This window comes from Ambystoma mexicanum, chromosome 11 (genome assembly GCF_040938575.1).
Source record: "Ambystoma mexicanum isolate Mex_15411 chromosome 11, UKY_AmexF1_1, whole genome shotgun sequence".
Classification (NCBI taxonomy): Eukaryota; Metazoa; Chordata; class Amphibia; order Caudata; family Ambystomatidae; genus Ambystoma; species Ambystoma mexicanum.
Genome location: NC_090934.1, coordinates 1,295,118,837 through 1,295,144,523, shown reverse-complemented (window position 1 = coordinate 1,295,144,523; position 25,687 = coordinate 1,295,118,837). Strand labels below are relative to the sequence as shown.

General features: G+C 48.1%; 1 protein-coding gene across 3 annotated transcripts in view; it reads right to left on the bottom strand.

The window, feature by feature from the left end:
• Positions 1-25,687, bottom strand: part of SECISBP2L (SECIS binding protein 2 like) — a 1,017,636-nt gene that overhangs the window by 602,515 nt on the left and 389,434 nt on the right. For all 3 annotated transcript variants that reach the window (XM_069624786.1, XM_069624787.1, XM_069624785.1), the window contains 2 exons: positions 22,772-22,796; positions 4,871-4,986 (listed from right to left, as the gene is read on the bottom strand). In XM_069624786.1, the coding sequence (XP_069480887.1) occupies positions 4,871-4,986; positions 22,772-22,796 (141 nt within the window). The remainder of the gene's footprint in view (positions 1-4,870; positions 4,987-22,771; positions 22,797-25,687) is intronic.

Sequence of the window (25,687 nt, the reverse complement as noted above, 5' to 3'; positions counted from 1 at the left end):
TTGTGGGGGATTCACTACTTGGGCTAACACATCTTTGAGCTCTCCGCGTAGACCTCTATAAAACAGCGTAATCCTTTTGTCCTCAGGCCAGTGAGTTTCCACTATCAGTCTGTTGAAAGACGCAATATAAGCCAAAAGGTTTTGATTACCTTGTCGCAACGAAAGAAGCTCATTGTCCAAGGCCTGCCCCTGTGAATGTCTTGCGAACAGTTTTTCCATACTGAGCTGAAAAGCTTGAAAATCATGGAGGACCGGATCATCTTGATTTACTAGAGGGATCGACCAGTCTGCCGCATTGCCACTAAGGTACGAAAGCACGAAAGCTACTTTAGCTTGATCAGTTGGAAAGGCTGCTGGCCGGCATATGAAATGCAACCGGCACTGATTGATAAATACTGTAAACCTCTTTGGGTCACCAGAAAATCTTTCGGGCGGAGCCAGAGGTACATTCCCAGGTAGGTTGATCTGCACTGGATTCATAGAGGATGTAGAAGGAAGATTTCCCCCAGATGCGGGTAACGGGGTCTGTCCGGCTTGTGACTGTAGCAATTGTCTAGCGAGATCATCTGTTCGCTCCTTGGAAATAATCAGTTCCCTTCTTAGAGCGTTTGTTTCCTGACGGGCTGCATGCACTTCTGCCCTTAGTTCCCCAAGTAACTGGGCTAGCTGGTCGGTATCCGAGGTTTCCATAGCGCCTGGACGGGAGTTTTGTGGTAGGCTTTGCGTTCTGTAACGCTCACCTGATTCCCGTAGGGGCGCCGGTCTTGACTGGGCGTATACCGTATCTTCAAAGGTGATGTGTAACCCACGGCTGGCTCTTTGGGCTGGACCTCTGTGCACTGTATGTCTGGCTCGAAGGGTAAGATGTCTTAGGTAAGTGAACGCCATGCTCTCCATCTGCCTCGAGGCAGGGTGCTGTAACCAGTTTCTTCACTGGATAAGGGGAGCAGGCCTCTTGACTTCAGAGGACTGCTGTCCGTCGTTTACTGCACAAACTGTAAGTTTCGAGTAATTCTAATGTCTTTAAAGTCGTTAGTAATGATGTCTCTTGTTTTGCAGGGTTCCGGCGATGGCGGATGGCGGGCTGAAGTGAGTTGAAGATGGAGCCCGTGTGATGAATAGAAGCGCCTGGAAGCACGTAAGTAAGCGCTTGTTGCCTGCTTCACGATGCGCTCTAACTGTCTTTTTATTTTGCAGGTACAAGTTCGGGGCGGCTGCAGGGTGCCGGAACACCCACTGGGTTAGATGTGGAAAGGAGTAATGGCACGTGAGTATTAAAGTTCCCCAATGTCTTTAAACGCACCTTGTTCTGTCTTTCAGATGCAGGATGCAGCGCCGAAGGCCTCCGGAGCGTGCGAAGAGTTGGTAAGCTTTTGTCTTTCAGATGCCGGAATGCAGTGTGAAGACCTCCGGAGCGCACGAAGAGTAGGTAAGCCTTTGTCTTTCAGATGCCGGAATGCAGCGCGAGGCGTTGGTGACAGCCGATGGACCAGGTAAGTGAAGAGCTGTCACTGAAGACCGTAATGCTAACCTGTTCTTTCTTGTCTTTATAGGTGTTGCTGAAGACTGGATTCAGAATGGTAAGCCTTTTTCCTTAGGCCCAGGATCAGATGCAGAAGACACGATGAGCGTTCTGCTGCTGAGGATGCAGAATAACGCAAAGCAAGATTCATCCATCGGGTGTGGTTTAAATAGCCTCCTTTAGTGCTTAGGTGTCTCCTTCCACAGCCACTCCTAGGTAAGAAAAGAGTTCCTGCTTTCCAGAAGAGTTCCAGTGTTCTGAATCTAGGGAGTGGCTCCTGCCCCACCCAACAGGAAAAGTAGTTCCAAACAGAAGAGGATCAGAGACTCAACTGGCAGGCAAGTAAGCAGCATGGTCTGCTGCAGGTAAGTCCACCCAAGCATTATGAGCCCGACGCTTCCAGCGCTGGGACTGGGCATATTTATGAGCCTGGTGCCAGGACTGGGTCCAAAAGGTCCCAATTGGGACTGGTTGGCACTCGGAACCTGGGTTATGGATCTGCTTCCAAGGGAGTTGGGAAAACCCTGACCTTTTGGAAGCAGAGATCATGACAGTATCCTTCTTGATGTCCTGCAAGGACTCGTCGACAGCCTTCTCGAAGAGGTTATCCCCGTCGAAGGGCAAGTCCAGGACCCTCGTCTGGACCTCCTGGTGCAAATAGTGGCCTTCAGCCAGCCTCGAGACAGAGGCAGACACTGTTACCCATCTGCCGGATACCTGTGTCAGTGATGTCCAGGTCCACCGTGATGGCATGGTCGGACACCACTTCACCTTCCTGAAAGGCGTGCGACCTCCTCCACCCACTTGTCGTTGGGTAGGAACTCCAGAATCAGTGCCAGCTTGTACCACAGTTCCCTGTCGTACCTGGCCAGGATCGCCAATGCGCTCGCTGCTTTGATGGTCGATGCCAGAGTAGATGAAGCTATGGCGTCGAACTTCTTCTCCTTGCTGTCCGAAGGGACTGAGGACAATGACGAGGGGTTAGATGATCTCTTCCTCACAGCTGCCGAGACCACTGAGTCTGGCGACGGTTGCGACCGTAGGCACTTTGGTGCAGACTTCAGCACCCAGTACTTTTTCTTCAGCCTATTCCGCTTGGCTGAGGCTGAGCACGGATTCTTCAGGAGGGCTAGGCCTTCCTCCCACACGTCGTCCAGCGGGTCACACCCATGAGGGTCTTTCTCTTGGACTCGTGCTCTGGTATAGGAAGCCCTCCTTCTCGGTCTCTTCAGTTGTCGACCATGGCATGAAACGACCCCACCTCATCCGGTGGGGACACCCTTGGTTGCAGCGATCCGCCCACCGTGGATTTCTGACACAAGCGTATGCAGGGTCGAAAGGATGTCCAGGAAAACATCTCTTGGCTGAGCAGGCGTGGTGGGCACACTAGGCACTGCGCCGGCTTTGTCGCTGCCGTCGTCCTCCACATCCTCTTGGACCGTGTGCAGAGACTCCCAGTCCTCGTCGTCCAAAGACAAAACATCCATGTCTTAGGGTACGGCCTGTGTCTGGCCTGGGACTACGTCACCCCGCCTTTTTACACCCTGAGGGGTCTCAGCTGGGCTAAGCGACGGCATCCTTTTCTCAGGTGTGCCAGCAGACTTCTCCAATGCCCTGACCGAGGCCTCCCTCCTTGGGGGCAGGGACAGCCTGCGCACAGTAGGGGCTACCACCACAGGGTCAGCCTTCTTGGCTTTTGAGAGAGCGGCCGCCAACAGCTCAATCGCTGATGACTCTTTCTCCTGCACCGCCTGGGCCTTCTTGGGCAGGTCAGCCGCCTTTCCTTCCACCATAGGCTTCTCAGGCTTCTCCCGCAGCTTAGCCGGGTTGGGTGACTTCCTTTTTGAGGAGGCGCTGGATCAATGGCTGGCGATGGAGGCAGATGGTGATGCTGATCACCACCATGCCCATCGAGGGACTCGCTTGCGCGGCGACCCTGACAGAAGTGGACTTGCAGTGCTTGGCCTTGTTTTGGGACCCCAGGACTTAGAATCCCGCTCTTTGGACAGGCCAGTCCTGGGTGAGGCATGACCCTGCTTAGAGCATGGGACAGAGGCTTTGGTGCTTGGCCACGTGTCACCAGTCTACTGTGTCGATCCTTCATTGTTCTCGCGATCTCCTTCTTTGTGGTCTGGATGAAGGTAGTAGTGGCATTGAAGGTGTTTGCCCTCCACAAACACGGTTGGTAGTCCACATCTGGTGCAGATCTTGAAAAGGGAGCTTTCTTCCTTCTCCTCCACCATGGTGTGGAGTAGACCCCATGGCCTTTCTGGAAACTTTGATGAGGGGCGTTGAAATTCACCGACAAACAGGTCCCCGTCAGCAGATGAGCACATGGGCTCTTTTTGTAAAAAATAAACGTTTTCTGTCGAAAAAGCGCAAAACCCATAGAATAGTTCACAGAGCAAAACTCGAGGACTCCCAACACTTGACCATGCGGTAACAATCTGAAAATGGCTGCCAGCGGAGGGGCTTAGGGAGAGGCCAGTCATTGGCTGGGGGCAGTATGACCCAGAGTACAGTGATTGGTTTAGAGCAGAAATACAGTTTGTAAGTGAAAATGAAACTTTTTTTCTTTTACTGAGGATTCCCGGCCTGACGATAGGGAATATTCATGAGCATGTGAATCCATGCCAGACTCAATGCTGGAGAAACTTAATTTTAATCTCACCTGCTTTCTGTACTAAAATCAACTACTATGGCAAACAAAAAGAATTCAGCAAGCATATAGGGGTTATCGTGTTATGTAGTGATAAGCCAGTATAACTACCCTACACAGTCTCAAAAAGCTCATTATTATTACCATGTAAAACAACAGTTTGTGTTCTTGTATAGTGCTTCTTTCCAGATTTCTCATGCTTCCAAGTGATGTCATGGCAGATGTTCTCACCAAATTTAACAGTAGCCAATTTAGTTGACCTGGAAGAATCATGGGCAGCGTCACTCCTGCCATCAGATCTGAACTTGCGAAGTTCAGGCTTGCCTGATGTTTGAGGTGGATGCATCACTGGAGAAGTAATGAATCTGCACCGTGTTTCTGCAAGTTTGAAGGTCCCCAATAATATGTGCTCATAAAATGTGGTTTCTATGTAGAATTTTACTAGGTGTAATCATGGTGTAACTAAATGGTGTTTCTATTGCTGGAATTCCAAGGCACCACATTTCAAGCCTCAAAAAAGCAATTCAACTAACACCCAATAGTTAAACTAAAAATACATTTGGACTATATAATAAAGTCAGTATACAGCTTTACAACATGGCATTGCCTATTCAGGACTAGAACCCAAACTGCATATTTAATGAGTTGTGTAGTAGTAGTAAATAAAGAAATGAATGAAATAAAGTTACCTGCATACTGGACCTCTGTTCAATTTGTCTTCCACCTCTAGTAAAAGTTGGACTTTTCTCCATCCAAGGTTTTTTCTGGGTAGCCTGGGAAGCTACGCTAGCCCAACTCGTACCAGCTAAAACAAAATACAAAACAATCACTGCATTTCTTTTTTCCAAGCAATATGTACTGTACATTACTGTCTTTGTGATGAAAGCTGATAAGAACTAATTCTGAGAATGTGCAGAATGCAAAATACACAGTGAAAAAGTATTTTGTCATAATCTCCCATATGCAGAAGATTTAGGAGGTCAGCAGAGGGAATCCTTCACCTGTCCTACAGAGAAATGTGCCCCGGACGGTGGGGTGCATGGCTGGGTTTTATGAACTAAAGTGCTTCCAGATGATCGAGGCAACTCTCCTAGCCCCTGCCAAGTTACAGTGCCCCTCCTTCGTGACCATAATATGGCAGGCTTGGAAAAGGGTCAGTCCAAAGGATTAGAAAATGCACCACTAAAGGCAAAAAGGAGAAGGAAGGCACACTCGCATGGATAGGAGGTGGAACCAGGTGGGAAAAGGCCAATAAGAGCCCAGGTAGCTAGGAAGGAAACAGACCCACACATATCCAAGTCATTAATCCCTTACAAAACTATGGATAAACCTCCTAACTTTGAAGGAGTTGTGGTTGGTGTTAGAACAGCGTCCAGCAAGAGAGTGATGGGGTAGCCAAGACAAGCAGATGAGATCCAGAGATGCAGAAGCTGTACTGGCCAATCCAAGAGGGCCAAACAGTAGCACAGAAACAGAGATATGTATTGATGGGGCAGAACCCGAGTTGGGTGTTACAGAGCTTTACAAACGTCCAAAAATTGTAGGACTTGTGAAGACTCACTCTTGGGATACAGGTCTTCAACTCTTAGGATAGGCCTGAACCACACATGTTTTGTTGGTAACAATGGCTGAGCAGCCAGGCCTATTTTAGGAGGGAGAAAAAGCTGTACGTGGTACAAAGAACTTGGAGTATACCCCTAGGCCAAAGAAACACTAAAGTTGTACAATAATTAAGGCTGGCGCGCACACACACACACACAAATCACATTAAGTAAATTACTTTGTAATACTTTTAGAATGGCAGTATGCAATTCAAAGGTGAGTACAACTTTTGTATATCTGTTTCAACTCCACTCCATTTAGTTACGAGTGTCTCAGGGTCAGATTGGAGGGCAGGCACAGCTGTATAAAGTTTAAAGGTTCCAGAGGAAGTCTTAAGTAGCAGGTGAGTAACAATCTTTATTGGAAAAAGGGTCAGGGACTTTGTAGAAGTCTCCCTGCAGACTCACAGGCGTAAAGCCTGGGCGAACGCATATGAGCAAACTCCCAAACACACGAATCAGCACTCCAGAAACATAGGAGCAGCAATTCAACTTTATTTAAGTTCTACCAACAGTCTCACAGTACCTTATCAGTGAAAAAGAAGTTGTAGCACAAAGCTTCCAAGATGCAGCAACAGTAGACCATGTCACCGTATTCTTGGTCAGGAAGACAAAACAAGGAACACTGTAGTGGATCTCACAGCAGCAATCGAGTGAAGAGGCTTCCAGCAAAGGATTCTTCGGGGTTCTGTGATTTTTGCGCCTTTTGGAAGCACCATTGAAGAAAGACTATCACCTGGGGGATTCGTCTCGCTTTCTCGGTCCTGCATTCTGGTGAGAGGACTTGGAGTGAATGCTTGCCTCTGGAGTCCACCAAAGTTTTAGGAGGATTTGATCTTCACAGGACAATGCACTGCATAGTGGCGACAGGTCTCAGGGTGTTGGAGGTTTGCAGCCTGTGAAGGTCACACATTGTCATGGGATGGTTCGAAATGAGGTTGTCTCAAGGATGGTTGGTCCCATCAGTCTAAAGGGGACAGCCCTCCTTTTCAGCATTCTCTTGATGCTTGATAGAAGGGGACAGCAGCGATTAGTCAGAGGGCATCTCCGGTTATCTGGAAGTGGCTGCAGACATCTCTCCTCTTCCTCCTGCTCGATTCTTCTGTTTCAGGGGTCAACTTGTCCTCAACCCCAGGATCCATGCCTTTTGTGCAGGAACCCAGCCAATCAGCACCTATGCACCATTCAAACTCTGGGTAGTGCCAGCTCCCCAGATGGAACTGGTTCCAGGCAGGCACAGCAGAAGACAAAGAAAAGCAGAGTTTCAGAGTCCTCCCCCTTTTCCTGTCTTCACAGATGTACAAAGGATTCCAGCCGAAGACAAAAGTCAAATCAGGACCTCCGCCATCTAGCATAACAGAAGAAAGACCAAGAAAGGACAAGCAAACACGAAATGGCGAAAAAAAAATACAGCCCCCATTTTGAGACAATGGTGACCCTTCAGTGCACTACCGCTGCTGTGAGTACAGCCTGGAAGTAAACACTGCACAAAGGTAGGTAGGAGAAAACCCCTGCCACCAGCCATTCAGTTTAGCTTGTCACTGTTACCAAAACGTTTCAGGCGCAGTGAGAAAGGGGATAATATGTAGACTCTCAGCACTCCACATAAGGTGGTGGTGTGCTGATCTCACAATACAAGAGATGGGAAGGATAATATTCTCCTATAACAGAAAATAAAAAGGGAAGCCCAAAGGGCTCTCAGCAACACCACACTGCTGTATGATGCAAAAGTCAAAAGACAGATGCCATCAAACTTATAAAATATAAAAAGAAATACAAAGTATCCCAAAAGATATGGTAAAAGAATGAGTGAGTGGGGAAAAAAGCTTCCCAGTCTCTCAGGGGGACAGATCAAAAATCATGTAGTCCAGCAAAACGTGCTGAAGAACTCACATCCGGAGGAGAATATAAATAAAACATGAAAATCTACCCTAACATTGGTCAAGCCAAGAATGGAACTGTTAGAGCAGGACGGGCAGGAGAGGCAAGAAAGCAGAACCTGTGTTGGCCAAGCCAAAAGGGGGAGACAGTGAGAGCAAGACACTAAGGAGGCACAGTTAAGCACAACCTTAGGTGGCCAATCTTAAAAGGCCAGATAGCAAGAAAAAGACAAGAATTAGAAAAAGTAGATAAGCAGAAGCTGTGCTGGAAAAGCCAAGAGGTTGAATCCCAGCGATAGGGAGTTGGTTAAACCAGTGGAGAGGTCTGGTGGTAAGGAAAGTTTATACCAAGAATCCTGGAAAAGGGCCACATCCCGAAATCTCTGATGCAGCGAGAAAAGTTAGCTATGAGGTCTAGCCCAGATCCTGATGGGAGTAGCAAGATCACCAGTCCAAACAAAAATGTTTTGCTAAACCCAGGGGTTGGGGGCAAATTATATCTACAAGTACTTTAATGTGGGGAGAATATCAACCAAAGCAAAGAGGCAACGATAGGGCAAGAGAGGAAGTTACAGGTCTTGAACCGGTAAAGCAGTCTAGAAAGCCACAGGGCAAGAAGGGTATGATACCAGGTTTTTCTCTGGTAGCAGCTTAAAGACCATTGCAATGCCTTTGAGGCGACAAGTTAAAGAATCTGGCAAACAGTATGAGGGAGACACGCTAAAAGGCAACAGCATGAACAAAGAAGTGTGTGGGGAAAAACTACCCGAGACTGAGTGACTTTATAAACACTGTCCTTGGTGTGGAAGCACACGACTCTGGCACTTACAAAAGGGAACCAAAGTTTGGAATCCAGACAAAAGGTTTCTTTGGAATAGGTTTCTTGGTGTTTAGTTTTATTCTATCCTGACAAGTTTTAATTTATGATTCAATTACAAGACGATGCTCTTATCTGAAGGATGGACCGTTTGACAAAACCTTTATACTTGTTCCTTTTCTTACGTGTATGGAATATTTGTTGGTAAAGTAAAATTTGTGTTGCCTGTCGTGTCTCACTGGAGTATGGCAGTGAAAAGCAAAAACCGCTCAAAATGTAAAGACCTGCAGCAGTTAGTTTTGAAAAGCCAACGCAAATGATAGTGCTGGAGTTATGGGATCTGACCCATGATAAATGTAAAATCCAAAAGCAATAGACTAAAAATGACCAATGAGAATCTGCCCTGATTTGATAAAGGCGATCGGCCGAAAGACGTGTCATCAGAAGGGGCACCCTGTTAATTGTGTGATTAAACTTTGAGAATGTCAAACTAACTGGTGCAGGTCTCTGTGAGTACTTCCTTCTTTTAATTTATGATGCCCCTATTCTATTGTCAGTATATCCACTAGGTCAAGCAGATGTAAACCTCACCTTACTCCTACCAGAAAGGTTGTGATGGAGTAATTGTTTAAGTGTCTCTGGATCTTCAAGGCAGGCGAGCAAGACAGGCATAATAAAGAGTGCGAGACATGATAGACAGCGGAGACACACCTTCCTAACACCTACACACAAGTGTTAATTCTCAATGACCCTTCAGCACTGGACCCAATAGGATGGATCTGTAGGGTTCAAGCAAGACTTATCACTTTCATCAATCTAGGGTATATCATATCACTGTAAGGAGAGCATTTTGTTTTTGTTGATTCCCACTAGATGCACACCATCTTTTGGTTGTAATACCATTTTGGCCGAAAATTCTGGAAATAAATGCTGAATGCTGTTTTCTGGACATTTGGCATGGGAAAAAAATAAATTCTGAAAATGTCATAAAACGGGAGTGGAAGTTGCGGGTGTGTGCCCTGCTCCCCTTGTTCGACATTATGGGAATTTGGTTTGTAACAATTTGACCATGAGATTAAGTATGGAATTTAGCACGCAGTCCTTGCCTCTTTACACTGTTTTATCATAACATTGTTATACCATTAGGTAGTAATAATTCCAGGAAAGGAGGATTTTCATTAAACATCAAAAGACAATTCTGCCATCGTACCTCAAAACACACAATACAATTCAATTTTGCTTTAGTGTGTGATTGGATATGTTTTTGTGTTCTCCACATTTAAATATATACAGGCGAGATGAAATGGCCAGATCGTAGAGAAATAATGAAAGGTGTATTCTGTCACAATGCAGAAAGCTGCTGCATGGTAATGATTTGCATACAGTTTTTGCACACGTCGCCTGGATGTCACATATCTAACTCTATTGGAAAGCACAATACTAATTTTTACTCTCTTGAAATCATATTTACTCCCCAAGTTTAAAAACAGGGAGTAAAATACTCCCAACCTCAAAATATTATCTTGAGCACTGGTACAATTTATGTTGGGCTATAACGATATAAAAGGCTCCACAGGTGATGTTCTAATTCAATCACAATTGATCAGGAATTCGTCAAGGTGACAGTAACACTGCTCTTGAAAGCTTTCTACTGAAGACCCTTGCTATGAACAACTGAAACATGAAATCAAAGGACCTTCAATACTTTACAGAGGATTCTTTCAAAGGATATATATGGGTAAAAGGTAAACTATTGTAGACCTAGGAAATTGTGATTTTATGGAAAGGAAAGCATGCTGAGCTACTTATTAAGGCCTTGTCCTCTAAATTCATCAGTTTCTAGATTTGTTAAGAGATTTGAATTATACCTTTTTGACCTTTTTAATCATAACCAATGGTAAGTATAGTGCAGGTAAGTAAACCTCAATAACAGTCACTAGGGGAGCCTAGAAGGGATACTTGACGAGGCCTCCACTGATGTCAGGAAAGAGTAGTTTAGGGACAGAACTTTAGACCCCTGTAACCCTATGGTGTACAGGGAGGAACAGGTATGTTAACTTACCTCCGACTCTGATTTCTACGGAGACCACTGCTGAGATTCCAGAATCTGTTGGGGACACCTTCTGTGCTTGGTCCGGTCAATGAAGGCTCAGTGGGTTGTTGGTTCAGAGGTCATATTTGGACACAGGTTTTAGTTTCAGTAGGTTGTGGTACTTAGAAATCAGTTCCAGACACCTCCCAGCTTAACACCCAAGCAAAGAAAAGGGGAAGACTACTATGCAGCAGGTGGCATCAGGTCACATCTAGGATGAAAAGACAACAGATTGCAATGGGAGTCCCCACAGGCAGATGGCATCAGGCAATTTTCCAGGGACAAAGGAGCAGGTCCTGCAGGTGTCTTGTTGTACAAGTAGAAGATCCTCCAAGTTACAAGGATGCACTTGGAATGGCGACGGCTGCAGCTAGATAGCCCAAGGGTAGGGTGACTAGATTTCCTAAACGAAAAACCGGGACGACTAACAACATAAAAAAGGGACTACCCCCATCGCAGCCCACCAATTACCATCCCTCCCCGACACGCCCCCACAACCACCACCCAATCATATTTCCAGCACTTCTCCTTACTATAAACTGTACATGATCTCATTTGTGCAGTTTTGTCTGTGAATCTTGGCATGTTCATTCAAAACAGGTGTTTGCTCTAATTGATATTACATAGCTTGCTGTAGAGTCATGTCCAAGCCAGCCTCTGTGGTATAGTCAGTAAGCGTTCTGACTTGTACTTCAAAGGTTGGGGGTTCGAGCCAATCCTCCAACTTCAACATTTTGAAAGTGATTTGCAAAATAAACATTCTGAAAGTGATTGGCAAAATAATTATAGTTTTAAGTACCAAACCCCGGACGTGGTTTCTAAAATGAAAAAAACTCCAGGGACCCCGGGATGGAGGGTGATTTCCCCAGACTGTCCCGGGAAAACCGGGACGTCTGGTCACCCTACCCAAGGGAGAGCTGGTCAGACCACGGTTTAGTCCAGTGACACTTCAAAAGGCTAAGAAGGCATGTATTCTCGAACAGGGGTGGAGACTTGTTGCTCCCACCGGGAAAAGGGATGAAGCTCAGACAAAGGTCTTCTTGAGATCAAGCAGAGGAGCAGGACTTCAACGGTGCTTCACTGGAGTTGGTGCTGGTCAGCTGCAGGGGTCATCCTAGGGTCGTCAATGGCCTGTTCATCTCTGAAGAGGTCTTAGCTCCAACAGTGATCTGAAGAATAGTTGTAGAAGTCCTCTTTTTATCCAAGATCTAGACTGGAAGCATGCCTAGGTCCATGCATGATAAGGATATGCAACATTCGAACTGACAGCGGCTATCCAATCATGGATAGCTACTTGCCACAATATCTGCCCAGCAACAGACATTCGAGCACCAGATGTGTATGTACTGGGACTAGACAGTCCCAGTCCGCAAATCCAGGCTGAAACACAAACATTCAATAGAAGGTCAAGAACTTTATGGCTAAAGGACAAGCAAAATCCTCATAGCACAGTCATCTTAGGGTGCTAGCCACCTTTAGTATCCTTTTGCGGAAAATGCAAAAGTGCATGAGTAAAAAGTTAAAAACACAGAAGAACATACGCTGCCACAACCTCATCCTAATCACATTGTAACAATTACCTAAAAAAAATATAGAAAAAGTTTTAAGGATGCAAAGTATCCTAACCACATTTCATTTCATTGTGATATGGCCAATTGTAACAATACAAGAAATTGACTAAGAGAAAAAGTCTCTCAGTACTGATAGTCTTAGGAGCTGATCGGTTCCCTCATAAGAACGAGAAAAAAGAGGAGGGAAATAAAGCAGAAGGCCTTATGTTCCTCCAAAAAGTCAGGACACAATTCTAAACAAAGCAAATAAAAAGGGTGTTCCATAGAAGTCAATGGGGGAAAGCAGAAAAGGGAAATCTTTTCCAACAGCGACTGGCAAGCTGCCCAACAGTTTGAAGTCTTTTTTAAGGACTAGAGAGTAAGTGAAATTGTGTTGCCTTGAGATAGGCATCTTGGTTTATGTGTTTTTGTAGGAGGGTGCTATGTGCTTCGTTGAGAAGTTTTTTTTTCTTTTTTAACTTTAGTTTTTATTTGCATTTTTATATGACAAACAACAAAAAGAACTGGTCAACCACTCTCCCCCCTCCCCTACCATTGTAACCCCTCCCACCCACCCTCCCCGTGTCCATTCCGGTGACTTGTTCATGGGAGACTCCCTGTGTTGGCTCCGTCTCCTGAGCCTCGAGGGCGATGCGATTCGTGACCGTGTCTTCAGCTGACTTAATGCCTCCTTTCCCCAGGTTGTGGGGACCCAATCCATTGTGTCCTGTCTTACGGGGCTTAACCCGTTCCCTTATGGATGGGCACCTTCCCTTAAGTTCAATGAACATCCCATCCCCAGGATTGCTGCACCCCGTACCAATCTGTGAGGAATGAGCAAGTGTCATTGTTCACCATGGCAGTTAGTTTATCCATCAGAAACATGTTTTTTACTTTTTTCAGCCAGCCTTCCTTGGATGGGGCTTCCGGACATGTCTGAGGTGAATAGGTTCCCATGGAATGCTATCTTGAATATTCTGGCCCAGGCATCCTCAGAGATTTCCTCGCCTGCCAGGTCGTTCTAGAACGAGCGAAAGCTCCTTCTTCCTTGTAAGTTGTGGGTATTTAGTATTTTATACACACTAGACACCGCCCCCTTCCTGGACGTCGCTGAGTCAAGGAGCTTCTCAAAAGGAGTCAACTGTCTCCTCAGGTTTGGGCCCCATGATTGGTCGCAAAGGATGCCCTTCAGGTGGAGGTATTCGAAGATGGAAAGTGATCCTTGTCCGAGAGCATCTTTCAAGTCCTCATAAGACATGAAATCGCCTTCTCTGAACATCTGCCCAGCCCACTCCAGTCCCCTATCCGACCAGATCTGAGAGTGCCTGAACCCCTGCCCTCCCAGGTTGATAGGGTGGCCCCAGAGAGAGGACATCGGAGACGGCCATGTGATAAGGTGAGCGGTGCTGGGGCCCTCTTTCCAGATGTCCCAGAGGACTCCCAGGGTCGGATGGGATCTTAGGTGTTTCGGGATCGTCCTGCGTGGTGCCCATAGGAGGTCTCGGACCTTTAGGGGGTGGGCGCCCATGACCTCTAAGTAAGACCAGTATGTTCCCAGCCCCTCTTTCATGTGCTCCAGGAGGACACGCAGTTGGGCCGCGCAGAAGTATAGGTGGAAGTCTGGTAGCCCAAATCCCCCCTCCTCCCTTGGCAGAGTCAGCGTGGCCCTTCCAGTTCTCGGGTTTTCCCCTGCCATACAAAGTCTCGTACCCTGTTCTGTAAATCTCTGAAGCTCTGTGCTGGGACTTTAGTCGGGAGTGCAGTGAAGAGGTACAGGAGCCGTGGGAGTACGTTCATTTTGACTGCAGTCATTCGGCCGTACCAAGAACGATCATCTTCCCCCATCTCCTCAAATCTGAAGTGATCACCGCAATCATGGGGTCGTAATTAGCTGCTCCCAAGTTCGTTAGGTCCCTGGTGAGAAGTACCCCCAGATACCTTATGGCGACCTTCCCCACCTTAATCCAGTGAAACCTGTCCAGAGGGTCTAGCACTGGGTCTATTGTTCTCATTGGTAGCATGACCGATTTCCCAGTGTTTATTTTTAGACCAGAAAAGCGTCCAAATGCTGAAACCACGGCCAGGAAGGGGGGGAGCGATGAGCCCGGGTCCACCAGGTAGGCCAGCACATCGTCCGCAAACAGGGAGAGCTTGAATTCAACTTCACCCCTTTTAATACCATTGATATCCGGGTGGGCTCTGACAGCTATTGCCAACGCCTCCATCGTGAGGACGTATATCAGGGGAGAGAGTGGGCATCCCTGCCTCGTCCCGCGGGAGAGGGGGAATGATTCGGACAATATCCCATTCACCTGTAGCCTTGCCGTTGGGGCTCTATAGAGGGCGGCTATCCAAAGCATGATGCGAGTTCCAAAGCCCATCCTGCGGAGGAGGAGTTCCATGTAGCGCCACTCCACCCTGTCGAAGGCCTTCTCCGAGTCCAAGGAAAGGACACATGCGTCCAATTCCGACGACTGAGCGAAGTGGAGTAGGTCTATTGTTTTACGGATGTTATCTGACCCCTGCCTTCCTCTGATAAAGCCCACCTGGTCCCCGTGGACTAACTTCGGCATTATACCTTCCAGCCTCCTCCCCACCACCTTGGCCAAGATCTTGACATCAATGTTTAATAGTGATATGGGGTGATAGGAAGAACAATCCGCTGGATCCCTTCCCTCTTTGGGCAAGACCGCTATAACGGCTCCCATCATGGATTCTGGGAGGATGTCCCCCTCTAGCACCGCGTTGAAGACCCTTGCTAGGTAAGGGGCCAGAGAGGAGCGAAATCTCTTGTAAAAGAGAACGGAGAAGCCGTCCTCCCCCAGGGTAGTGCCCACCTTCATCCCGCTAATCACCTTGTCCACCTCATCCTCGGTTATCGGGCCCTCCAACCCCTCTGACATCTCCCCGGAGAGGGATGGAATCTGTTTGGAGTTCAGAAAGTTTTCTATCTGGGTGTCGTCCCCATCGTATTCGGAAGAGTAGAGGGTTCTGTAGTATTGTCGGAAAGCCTCTCCTATATGGGGAGAGTCGCAGCCAAGGAGTCCCCCGGCGTCCCTCACCTCCTTCACCCTCCTGCTTTTCTGTACCTCCCTCAACTTCCAGGCTAGAATCCTATCCGCCTTGTCCCCTTTCTCATAATATTTTTGCTTAACCATTTGAAGACTCCTCTCCGTTTTGTGTAGGAGGAGATCTTTTAGCGGGAGCCTATAGTCCTCCAGTGCGGCCACCCGGTCACGGTTTAGGGGTTGTGTCAGGGATCCGCCCGGTTGGAGACGGGCTATTTTTTCTCGCAGGGCTTTCTCCTGGCCCTCTCTCTCCCTCTTCTTTAGAGCGCCTATTTTTATCAGGACTCCTCGTAGGGTTGCCTTAAAGGCGTCCCAGAGCGTATACGTGGTCACTTCTCCGTTATCATTAAGCTCAAAGAACTCTGTTATGGAGTCCAAGACCTCCTGAGCAAAGACCTCATCCTTTAACAGGGCGTCGTTGCATTTCCAACGCCCTCTGCTTTCCCCATACCAGCCCATTGCGATGGTGACTCGGGCCATGTCGTGGTCCGACCAGGGGACTGGGTCTATCCTGTAGCCTGCTACATACGGACGAAATTCTTCATCCGTTAAGATGTAGTCTATCCTGGAAAACGAATTATGTATGGCTGAGTAATAAGTAAAGGAGGGGATCCCTGTTCTGGGGGTCAGGATTGTATCTATCAGGCCCAGGTCCTCATTCACTCTCCGAAAGCTCTGAGCCATGGCCTCTTCTGTGGGCCTGGGGTTGAGGGGGCCCATCCGCTTCCTATCTATGGAGGGATCCAGGACAATGTTGAAGTCACCCCCCACCACCAGTGGGCCCTGCGTGAATAGTCTGAGCTTGTCCCTGGTTTCCTCCCAGAATTGGGCCTGGCTCTCATTCGGGCCGTATACCACCGCCAGGGTAAGGGGGGGACCCCTGTAGGGAGCCCCATATCAGCAGGTAATGGCCTTCGGGATCTTTCAAGATCGCCTCCTTCTCAAACCCTACCTTCCTTCCTATCAATATGGCCACCCCCCTTTTCTTAGTCCTGTGGGATGCATGGAAGACCTCCTCGATTACTCCCCCCCGCAGCCTGGGCTCCTTCCCCCTTGCCCAGTGTGTTTCTTGCACAAACAGCAAGTCTAGCTTCGCCCGCTTGAACTCTCTACAAATCAGAGATCTTTTCGTGGGGGTGTTCAGCCCCCGCGCATTCAGGGTACCCACTCCCAGGGCCGGGCGGCTGTCAGCCATAATCAATGTTTCCTGCCCTGCTGGTCAACAACTTCGCATCGATTCTCCCTTCTCGCCCCCCTTGATTCACCGGATGGACGCTATTGAAATGTACCCCCAACTGCCCCCCTAACCCTTTCCCAAACAAACAAACCCCAACTTGATCGCGAACCCCCACCCCCTGCCCCGGCGTCCAGCCAGATAGTTCCGCCATTGCTGGCATTTTGGCCGGACCACCAGCCTGCCCCTCTCGGCCAGGCGATCATTGCAAAACCCCCTTCTTATGAACCCCGCCCCCCGATTTCGTTCCTGTGATTGCCCCCATTGTACTTGCTGTTCAGCAGGATTCTGGCCCCATTCTTGCCTTTCGGTGATCCCCGGATTACCGCCCTGTAGGTAATTAGCTAACTTCGGTCATCCCAGAAGACCACTCTCTCGCGCCAGTGCTGGCTGGGACCCCTTGGTGATCATCCCTCCGAGTCATTCCGCTCTGCCTCTTTCGCTGGTGAGGGAGTGGTCATTTTCCTAAATTTCCGTGCCCCAGATTTCTTCCTTCTTTCGCTCGCCGGCCCTGTTGGCCCCCTTCGGGGGGGGTGGGTCCACCACGTAGTCCTGGATGGCTCCCTTGATGTCTTCCTCCGTGATCAACGTCGTCCGTTGGCCCTGGTATTCGAAGGTTAGGGAGAAGGGGAAGCCCCCATCTATATCATACTCCCTTCTCTTTCAGCAGCTGTGTGAGGGGGCGGCACATCCTGCGTTTGGATAGTGTGTATGCGGAGAGGTCTTGAAAGATGGAGACCTGTGAGTTGTTGTACGTAATCTCTTGGGCTCTCCTGGCTGCTTCCAGTACCCGTGTCAGATAGTAGTGGAACCGGACCAAAATCGATCAAGGACCCCCTGTTCGTCCACCCGCCCTGTGTACCCGGTCAAACGTGAGTTCAGCGGTCATCTCCTCTTCGAAGAGGAGGGCGATTATGTTCCGCACCATTCGGGTGAGCTCTCTCTCCGTTTCCCCCTCTGCCTCCGGGACCCCAAAAAACCTGAGGTTGTTTCTCCGTTCCCTAATCTCAAAATCGTCCATTTGTCTCGACCTCTCTTCCTCCTTCTTCTCCAGGGCTGATAACCTCATATTAGTCTCTATCTCTAGGGTTGTTGAGGAGGATTGATTGGATTCGACCTGTAGGAGTCTGTCCTCAACTTTGTCAACCCGTTGGTCCATCTTTTCAAACTTCTGGGCAATGTCGGAGCGCATGTCTCAAATTTCTTGCAAGATGGACGCAAAGCCCCTTTCCATTGCCTCCGTTGAGGGGGCAGCGGCATCTGAGTGGGCCATCTCTCTGACTTGGACCGGGTCTTTTTCGTAGGGGCCTGGGTCTCGGTAGCAATATTTCTGCAAGTTCCTCTGCCAGTCCATTCGCTCCCCCCCTGGGCTCTCCGTTGGGTGTACTTTGATTGAGGGGAGCTCCTGGTTTACTTCGCGGGTCACTTCGCGGGTCTACCTGTGCCCCACTGGTGGAAGGGCGGGCACACGCCCCGCCAGCCTCGGGCGGGGGCCTCACACCCGGTATCCTCAGGGCTTTCCGCGCCCTTTATGTCCTCATTGGTGGGGGTAGGGGTGCTTGATTGCCGCGTTGGTCACTGCGTGGTGGTGGGCCGCGGACCCTGTCAGCATGGTGCTTGAGCCCAAAGCCCTCCCCGGTGGTGGGGTTGGGGATCCGGGGGGGGATCGGCCACCTCTCTCTCCTTTCACGGGTCTCTGCTGTGCCTGGGGAATCCCCTCTGGGCGGGCACACGCCCCGCCAGCCCTCAGCGGGGGCCTCATACCCAGTGTCCTCTGGGCCTTCCGCGCCCTTTGTGTCTTCCTTGCCGCGGGAGGGGCGCCCGGCAGCCGCGCCGGTCGCCGTGTGGTGGCAGGCCGTGGACGTGACCCGTGCGTGATAGTCGTGGGGGCACCTCCCCCGCTGTCTGAGGCCCACTATGGAGGTGGGGGGGGCGGAAGAGCTGCCGCCCGCCTCGCGGACAGCCCGCTATCCCCCACGGGGGGGCCTGAATCCGCTCCGCAGCTCTCACCTCTCCAGTGGCCTCATCAGGCCGGCGCTCCCGTCTCCGAGTCGGGCGCGTCTCTCACGTGGTACCCGCCGACTTCGCTTGGGAGGTGCCGGCAGACCCCTCCCAGGGTGGGTCCCTCCGGTCCCCGCTCTGTGTCCGCTACGGCGTAGGAGGACGACCCCCCCGTCCCGATCTCCTGTGCGGTGGGCTGCGGCTCTGTCTTCCGGCTTCGCGCCGCCCGGGCCCTCTGCGGTGCTCCTGCTGCTGGGTCTGTGGCCCCGGATCTCCGCTCTCCAGGGGTCCTCCGACCCCGCTGTTTCGCTCCGTGGGGGCACCAGGGGTTCTCCCTGCTCTTCGGCCCACACGTTTGCCTCGGGGGAGTCTTGGGGGGGGTCTCAGTCCCGGTTAAGACCTGGCCGTTGGCGGAGCACGGGAATCAGGCAGCCATTGCCTGTGCGCCCCCGGTGGCCTCCGAGAAGTTTTTTTGTGTAGGTATTCCACCATATTGCACCACAGCTGTGATGCACTATTATCACTTGCTCCGCCTGTTAAATTCTTCACCTTGCAATGGATCACGGATTAGAGGTGGAGTACAACCTACCAACTGCACTACCACCACATGTGGACTCTTGGAGTAGGCGGATACAGAACTACACTAACGTGGCACTGTTGGTGGCTTCTGCCAGGACAGAGTGTTTTTATAAGCAAAAGCCTGCTGCAATAATGTATGCACTATATGGTAAGAGCAAACTGGCCTTTGCCCTCAATCATTTACGATAAAGTAGAGGCTTTAAAGGTGTTAGCTAGAAATAAGGCTAACTGGTCCACACCTCCCAACCGGAGGTATCTAACTGAAACAAGGTCCTACCCTCAGATCTTGTTTTCTGGCTTAAGTGTACATAGCCCTCCGCGAACGGCACATGAAGTGGTTAAGTGTTGGTCTGCAGGGGATGGTGGCACAAAAGAGTGCAGCATGACTCTACTCAGCAAGCAAAGATTTCAGCAAGAGGACATTTGAAAAAGCTGATGATAGGCTCATATGGGGCAAATGGATCAACAGTCACCAAACTAAAAGATTAAAAGTGGTGCAGCTTAGGGCCCAAGGATAAAAATGCAAGAAAACATAGGAAGGGCGGACTGTGGCAGCAGATGAAGAGTCCTTGCAGAGTTATAGTCTTGGAAGGATAGCTCAGGAGCAACGCGTTCACCTTGCAAGCAAAACGAAGCAGAGCAACAGGTTCTATCCCCGGGTCTGCGCTTAGAAACCTCTGGGTATGAAGTGTGTTATAAATAACCAAATTATATATATATAGGAGAAAGACTAACCATGAGCAGCTTAACTGACGGGATTTGGACATCAAAATACAGAGTGAATAAGCTTCTTCTAAGAAGATCAGAAGATTCATCCAAGGATGAAGGCAAGCTATCTAACGTTTTAAACGTGTTGTGGCAATATATTTCTGAACCGTATACATCACTAGTCTGTAGAATAACTGCATCTGCTGCAAGTTGCAGAATACACTGAAATTTGTTTCAAGGGCAATTCTAAAAAGGTGAGAGTGCGGATGTGCTTCTAGCATTGAAGGACTAGCTTTCCCATCCAGCATATTGCCAAAAGCTGAGTTGGACACTAGCATATACTTCCTTTGGAAGCGGAGAAGAAACCCTTATAATGGTGTGGACAGCGGTTAGAGATCTGTGTATTTCCCATTCAACTAAATGTTACATTTTAATTAAAAAGACTATTTTATATTTGAAATGTCCTTTGATTAGTATTCACTATCATGTGTTTTATGTTATTCTAAACCATATATCCTATATCATGTTTCAACCTTTATCTCTTTCAATTTGTTCTATGTGCAGGCATCTTAAAGCAAGACAGAGACAACAGATTCAAAGTTGAAACAGAATTATTTTATTAACTTAAATGTCAGGATGGTTGAAGGCCTAACAAACTAAGGTGGGATTTCCCTACCTAAAGAAACTAAGGAAAGTCTGGGTCAGAAAGTTCAACTTAAAAGTCGGTCTGTGTCCAAAACCTATATTTGCCTTCATAACTAAAGCTAAACAATGTGTAGGGATGCCAGCAATAAAAGAAATAGCGTTCCAAGATCTGAGCTTCTTCGAGCGGCTGGCTTATTTTTCAGCTTCCCTTTCCCAAGTTCAAGATAGTTCCATAAAAAGTCTCTGGATTCCCATTCCCAAGTTCAAGACAGTTCCACTAATCCTCTGGATTCCCTTCCCCAAAACAATCAATTTGTACTTCTTCTAAATCGTTCAATTTTCAGAAACAGCTCCAGACCAATTCTACACTCCTGGTTTCTTAACAGTTCAATCAGATTGCTTTCTTCCGTTTCACTTCAGCAACCTCTTTGTCTTTCACAATTGGGATTGTCCTGGTCTAGGCACAGTTGTCAGACCACATGGTCCACCACGGTCCACCCATTACAGGTTGCACAACCAGGAACCCTAAAGCTCTCTTGCTCACACAGGTTCTTCTGTATCTGTACCTGTGGTTCACACTCACCTGGCTTTGCCACAATGTGTTCTTTCCTTTGCCAGTTTTTGGCCTTGCCACAATGTATTTTCACATATAGTTCACTTCTTATTGGTTTTGTTCCTTCACCACCTTGCTTTTGTGCTCTCTCGCAATCTTCCATATTTGCTTTCTTCTGTGTTTCATAGGGCTTGTGATTTGCTTTCAATAGGACTTGTCATCAGTTTACAACTTTGCCAAAAGCTTTCATTCAGTTTGGTATTCAATATCTGTGATCTTTTAATCTGCTGCTTGCATGTTATATTGTCCTTATTCTTCGATCAATCCGTTGGTTGGGGTTTATTTCACCTTGTGCATGCTTTTTCATTTATTCAGCATCTATTTAGGTTTTCCCACAGGCCCCAGGAGCCCCCCGGTTCAAGTGATCTTCCCTCTTCACTCAACAGTCCATGGCCTCTCCTCCAGGCAGCTGTGGTTTCTGTTTCCATTTCGCCGACATGTTTTCCTTCGACTGCGAGCTCCGCTCGCACTTCAATTTCTCTTTGTATCCCACCAGTAGCTCTGCTTTCTCTCTGCGGACACTGTCGTTCACTTTGCTTCTTTCTTCTGTTTCTGCAGCTCCGGCTGCAGGCCTCCGATCATTGAGGCTCCTACACCTGAGGCCTTCTTGTGGCCCGCCTGGCCATTGGCTCTTCAGCTTCTTGGGGTCGTCTGCCAGCATCAGGACTCTGCTGCACGACCCACCTCGGCTGCCTCCTCATACATGATTCCCTGCTGGTCTCTTTGCTGCTGGTTTTATACACCTACAACCACTTGACATGTTGCAGGTAAGAGTCCCAAATGGTAATTACCTGGTCACAATTAGTGGAACACTTGAGACATGCCTGACCTTCATAACACTCTGCAGGCCTCTTCCTCATCTCAGTACTAGAGTGGTGAAATGGCTTAGTAGTGTTCAATACTCCTAGTCACCTCTTCCTCGTCCCAGTACTACATTGGGTTACATGAGGGGAAATGAAGGGAGATGGTTTGCAACAGCCCATAAAGGCTGGGGGAGGGTGAGTTTGGTTATCATAAGGGAAAGGGGGATTCCAATGTCTCGCCTGTGGATATCCAAATCATCAAGGACCCTCCACCCAGGTGATCCTCCCTCGCTTCTCTACCCCCAGGGTCAGGATCCAAAAGCGATGGCCTTTTCCTGGCCACCACCTAAGAAGAGGATCCAAGGTGAGTAGGTGCGAGGATACCCTCAGGTTTCTGACATCTAATATCAATATATATGACAAATTAACATTTGGCACTACGGCCTTTGCCATTGCATCACAATCTAAGAGGAGTAACTCCCTGATTTAAGGACTTCAGTGGCATATAGGCCTTCATGTCATTTGAGGGACCAAACAACACAGACCTTGGTCATACCAGTGTTAGCATTAGCAAAATGGGGAAAAAGGGATGTGGAAGAGGCACATACAAATATGGTACAGACCAGCATGCAGTGGGCAAGGGGGATACAGCACTTAAGGTTTATTTCATGAAACATATGCTCCAATTTCCACCCAATGATGAAGTACCCCATAAGTGAGTGGAGGTTACCCTGATGGCACTGATAAAACAGACAGAAAACGTAAAGACATCCATTTTCTTCGATTGACCGTTCCAAAAGAATTCAAATCCAGACCTGTGTTGTTCTGTCATTTACTGTCTAGCTGTTGTCCCATCAGTGTCTGTGTGTGGAAGACTAGGCTTTCAGATTAATTAGGACTAAAAAGTGTGCATGATTGTTTCTTGTTTTTACAAAATCATGATTTTCTTCCCAACGGAAATCTGCAATGTATCAGAGAAATGCCATTTAGCAAACATACCTGTATTTAATCCTGGCTCAGCTACCTGCAAAGAGATTCAAAAATTAAAAAGACGCAATTTTATATTTCCTTAGCTGCTCACACATGAAACCACAATAACAGTACAGAGCAGTAGTCAAAACACAAACATATGAAATAGTATATTATTCCTTTTCTGGAGCCTTTTAATCTGTACCAGAGTTGCTTCCTTTGCATCAGTTTCATTCAATATTATGTTCAACAATATTTATTAGAACATACCCAACTTTTCTATCCTTGATACACTCAACACACGCAAAGCGCTTGTAAACATTACATTATTGAATTTACAACGCTAACGGCACAGATTCACCCATGAACTGAGATTACCACCTGACAATTGTCAGGCAAAACCTCCATACTATCACATTTCAGGCAGCTATGACTGAAAAAGGTGAAACAATAGATCTCTAAAGAGTACACCGTGCAGATGTCATTCTCAGCAGACTGTGGTGCAAGATTCACCACAAACAGCATGCAGTCTAGGCCTCACCATCAGGAGATAGCACAGCAGGCCTCACCACTATCCAACGGCAATGCAGCCATCACAATCGACCTCACAGTGATTACAGGTCTATCAACTAGAAAAGTACCCCAACTCAGTCCATAGCTTTTTAAACAGTTTCCACATTTAGTACCCACCCGCATGCAAATACCTTCTTACCTCTTCTCTTTCATCACAGCATAAGTCTACCAACTTCCCTCATGCTTCAAAAGTAAAATCCTCAACATCCAACGTAGGCCACCATTACAAATAAACTCTTTCCTCAACATTACCCGCCCACCTCCAGCAATACGTTCAAGGTAGAATTGATCTAGCTTTTCTAGCCCCACCCTGACCCACTACCTCACCACCAGAATTACAACGGCTCTGGCTAAAAACAAACAGATACGGTCTTCGAAATATCCACTCTGCTCTAAGTCAGTCATACTTTGTTAGGAGGGCTTTTCAAAGTCACTACCTGTGGCAGGATTTAGAAAACCCAACCTAGGGTTAGCAAGGCTTTTATAACCCCAGTTGAGTTAAACCACTCTCTTAAGGAACATAGACCAAGCGGCAAGGCTGAACGAAGGAGGAAGGGGGAGCTGTGTTGTAGTACAGATAAATAGCAGAACTAGCAAATAAAAAGATGGACACAGGTAAATATAAAAATAACATTAATTTATTACAGTACTACACTAAGGCACATTTCAGATATCCAGAGGTAAGTATAACTATCAATGTACATATACACAGCTCACAGTTAGGAAACCCACTGGGGGCTACAAACTACTTTAGTATCAGAAGCAGGCTATTCAGACAATACAATGTAAGTACCAAATTTGCGCCTAATACAAACTTAATGAAGAGGGGGCAGTTTCAGAGATGTATAATCTCAGTACCCCGAAAGCCTGGAATGCTAGAAATGGACACCTGCAACGGAAGACCACTGGGGAAGACTTATCTCACCGTCATGATCAGTGTCCAAGGTAGGTGGGCCACAGGGTCAAGGGCGATCACTGCTAATTCTATTTCAGCTCCTCTTGAGACCTCAGACGGTAGGGAGGGTTTGGTCCCACATCAAGAAGACCCTCATGGACGACTTGATGGATGCATGGCTTGCGCTGCTCGGTCTGACTTCGGGAAGGGTAAGGGGGCACAGAGCAGCTCAGTGGTAGAACTCTGGCCTCCCAAAAGGCCTGTCTCCTGGTTGAGGGCAGCGCAAAGGGTTTATAGAGCCCAGATGATGCCCATAATGATTTCCAGCCGTTAGGCCAAATGACAGTCCTTGAAACAAAGCACAGCTGAATCTTGGCCTTGTACAGAAAATGCAAAGGTGCATGCTCAGACAACAGAGAACTGGCACTAGGTCTCGAGCAGGACAGCTGACTGGTTGGTACCACCAGTTAAAAGGGAGGAAGACACTTCACAGAGGTCTTTCCTGTCGGGCAGAGGGTCGAAGATCACACAGCAATGATATTGGCTGAGCCAATGCTGGTTTCTACAACAGTCTTCCAGCGTCCCCAAGTCATCTTCAGCTCAAGTGGTCAACTTGGTCCAGCCCATCTCCTTAAATCCAGAATGTATGCTTGGGGAGACCCCAGTCCCATTATAAGGGTGCTTGCAACATTCAAACTTGGAGATGGCTGTCCAAACGTAAACAGCCAGCCTCACAGAATCTGTCCAGCAACAACCACACCCCTGGAGGAACTTGATTTGGGAGCAGACAGCCTCCCCTCCGCACTTTCTGCCAGTTCACACACATCTTTGTAGGTTTACTACAAGAAGCACACCAAGTTGCATGATAAAAAGAGAGAATCCCCACCTGGCAAGGTTGAAGGACGGCCAACAAAGGGCAGGCCATCTTTAACATGGCTTGAAGTACAAGGAGTGGCATTTTGGGTATATGGTACTTTGAGTGCATTATCACGGCTAGAAAGGCAGCGCATGATAGTGCACCTGCAGAAAGGGTACACATGTAAAAACTGCCAACAGCCAGTTCAGAGGATGTGTGGTGTGAGAAACCTTAAGGTGTCTCACTTACTAGTCCCCGGCGATCTGTCATCCGGGTGGCCAGGATACAGCCATCGTTACTGGATCCAGTTCCTGGGGGTGGACCAGTGGGGGAGGATCACCTGGATGAGGGGTCTTCGGGGAGTGGAAGTGGCACACTGACGGGAGAGATGGGGTAACACCTTCCTTGTAACCCCTTTTCCCCATCCTACTCTGTAGGATATTTAGAAATTGTACCACCCCTGCTTTTCTGACACAAACACTTTCTTACACTGTAACAAACAGTGAACTAACACCAGAGTGTTTTACCTGACATGTCCCAACACACAGGTCAGGCAACTGACAATAACCATGCACACCTGACGGACCTTTAACTTCCCCACAGGGATAAAAGGCAGAGCACG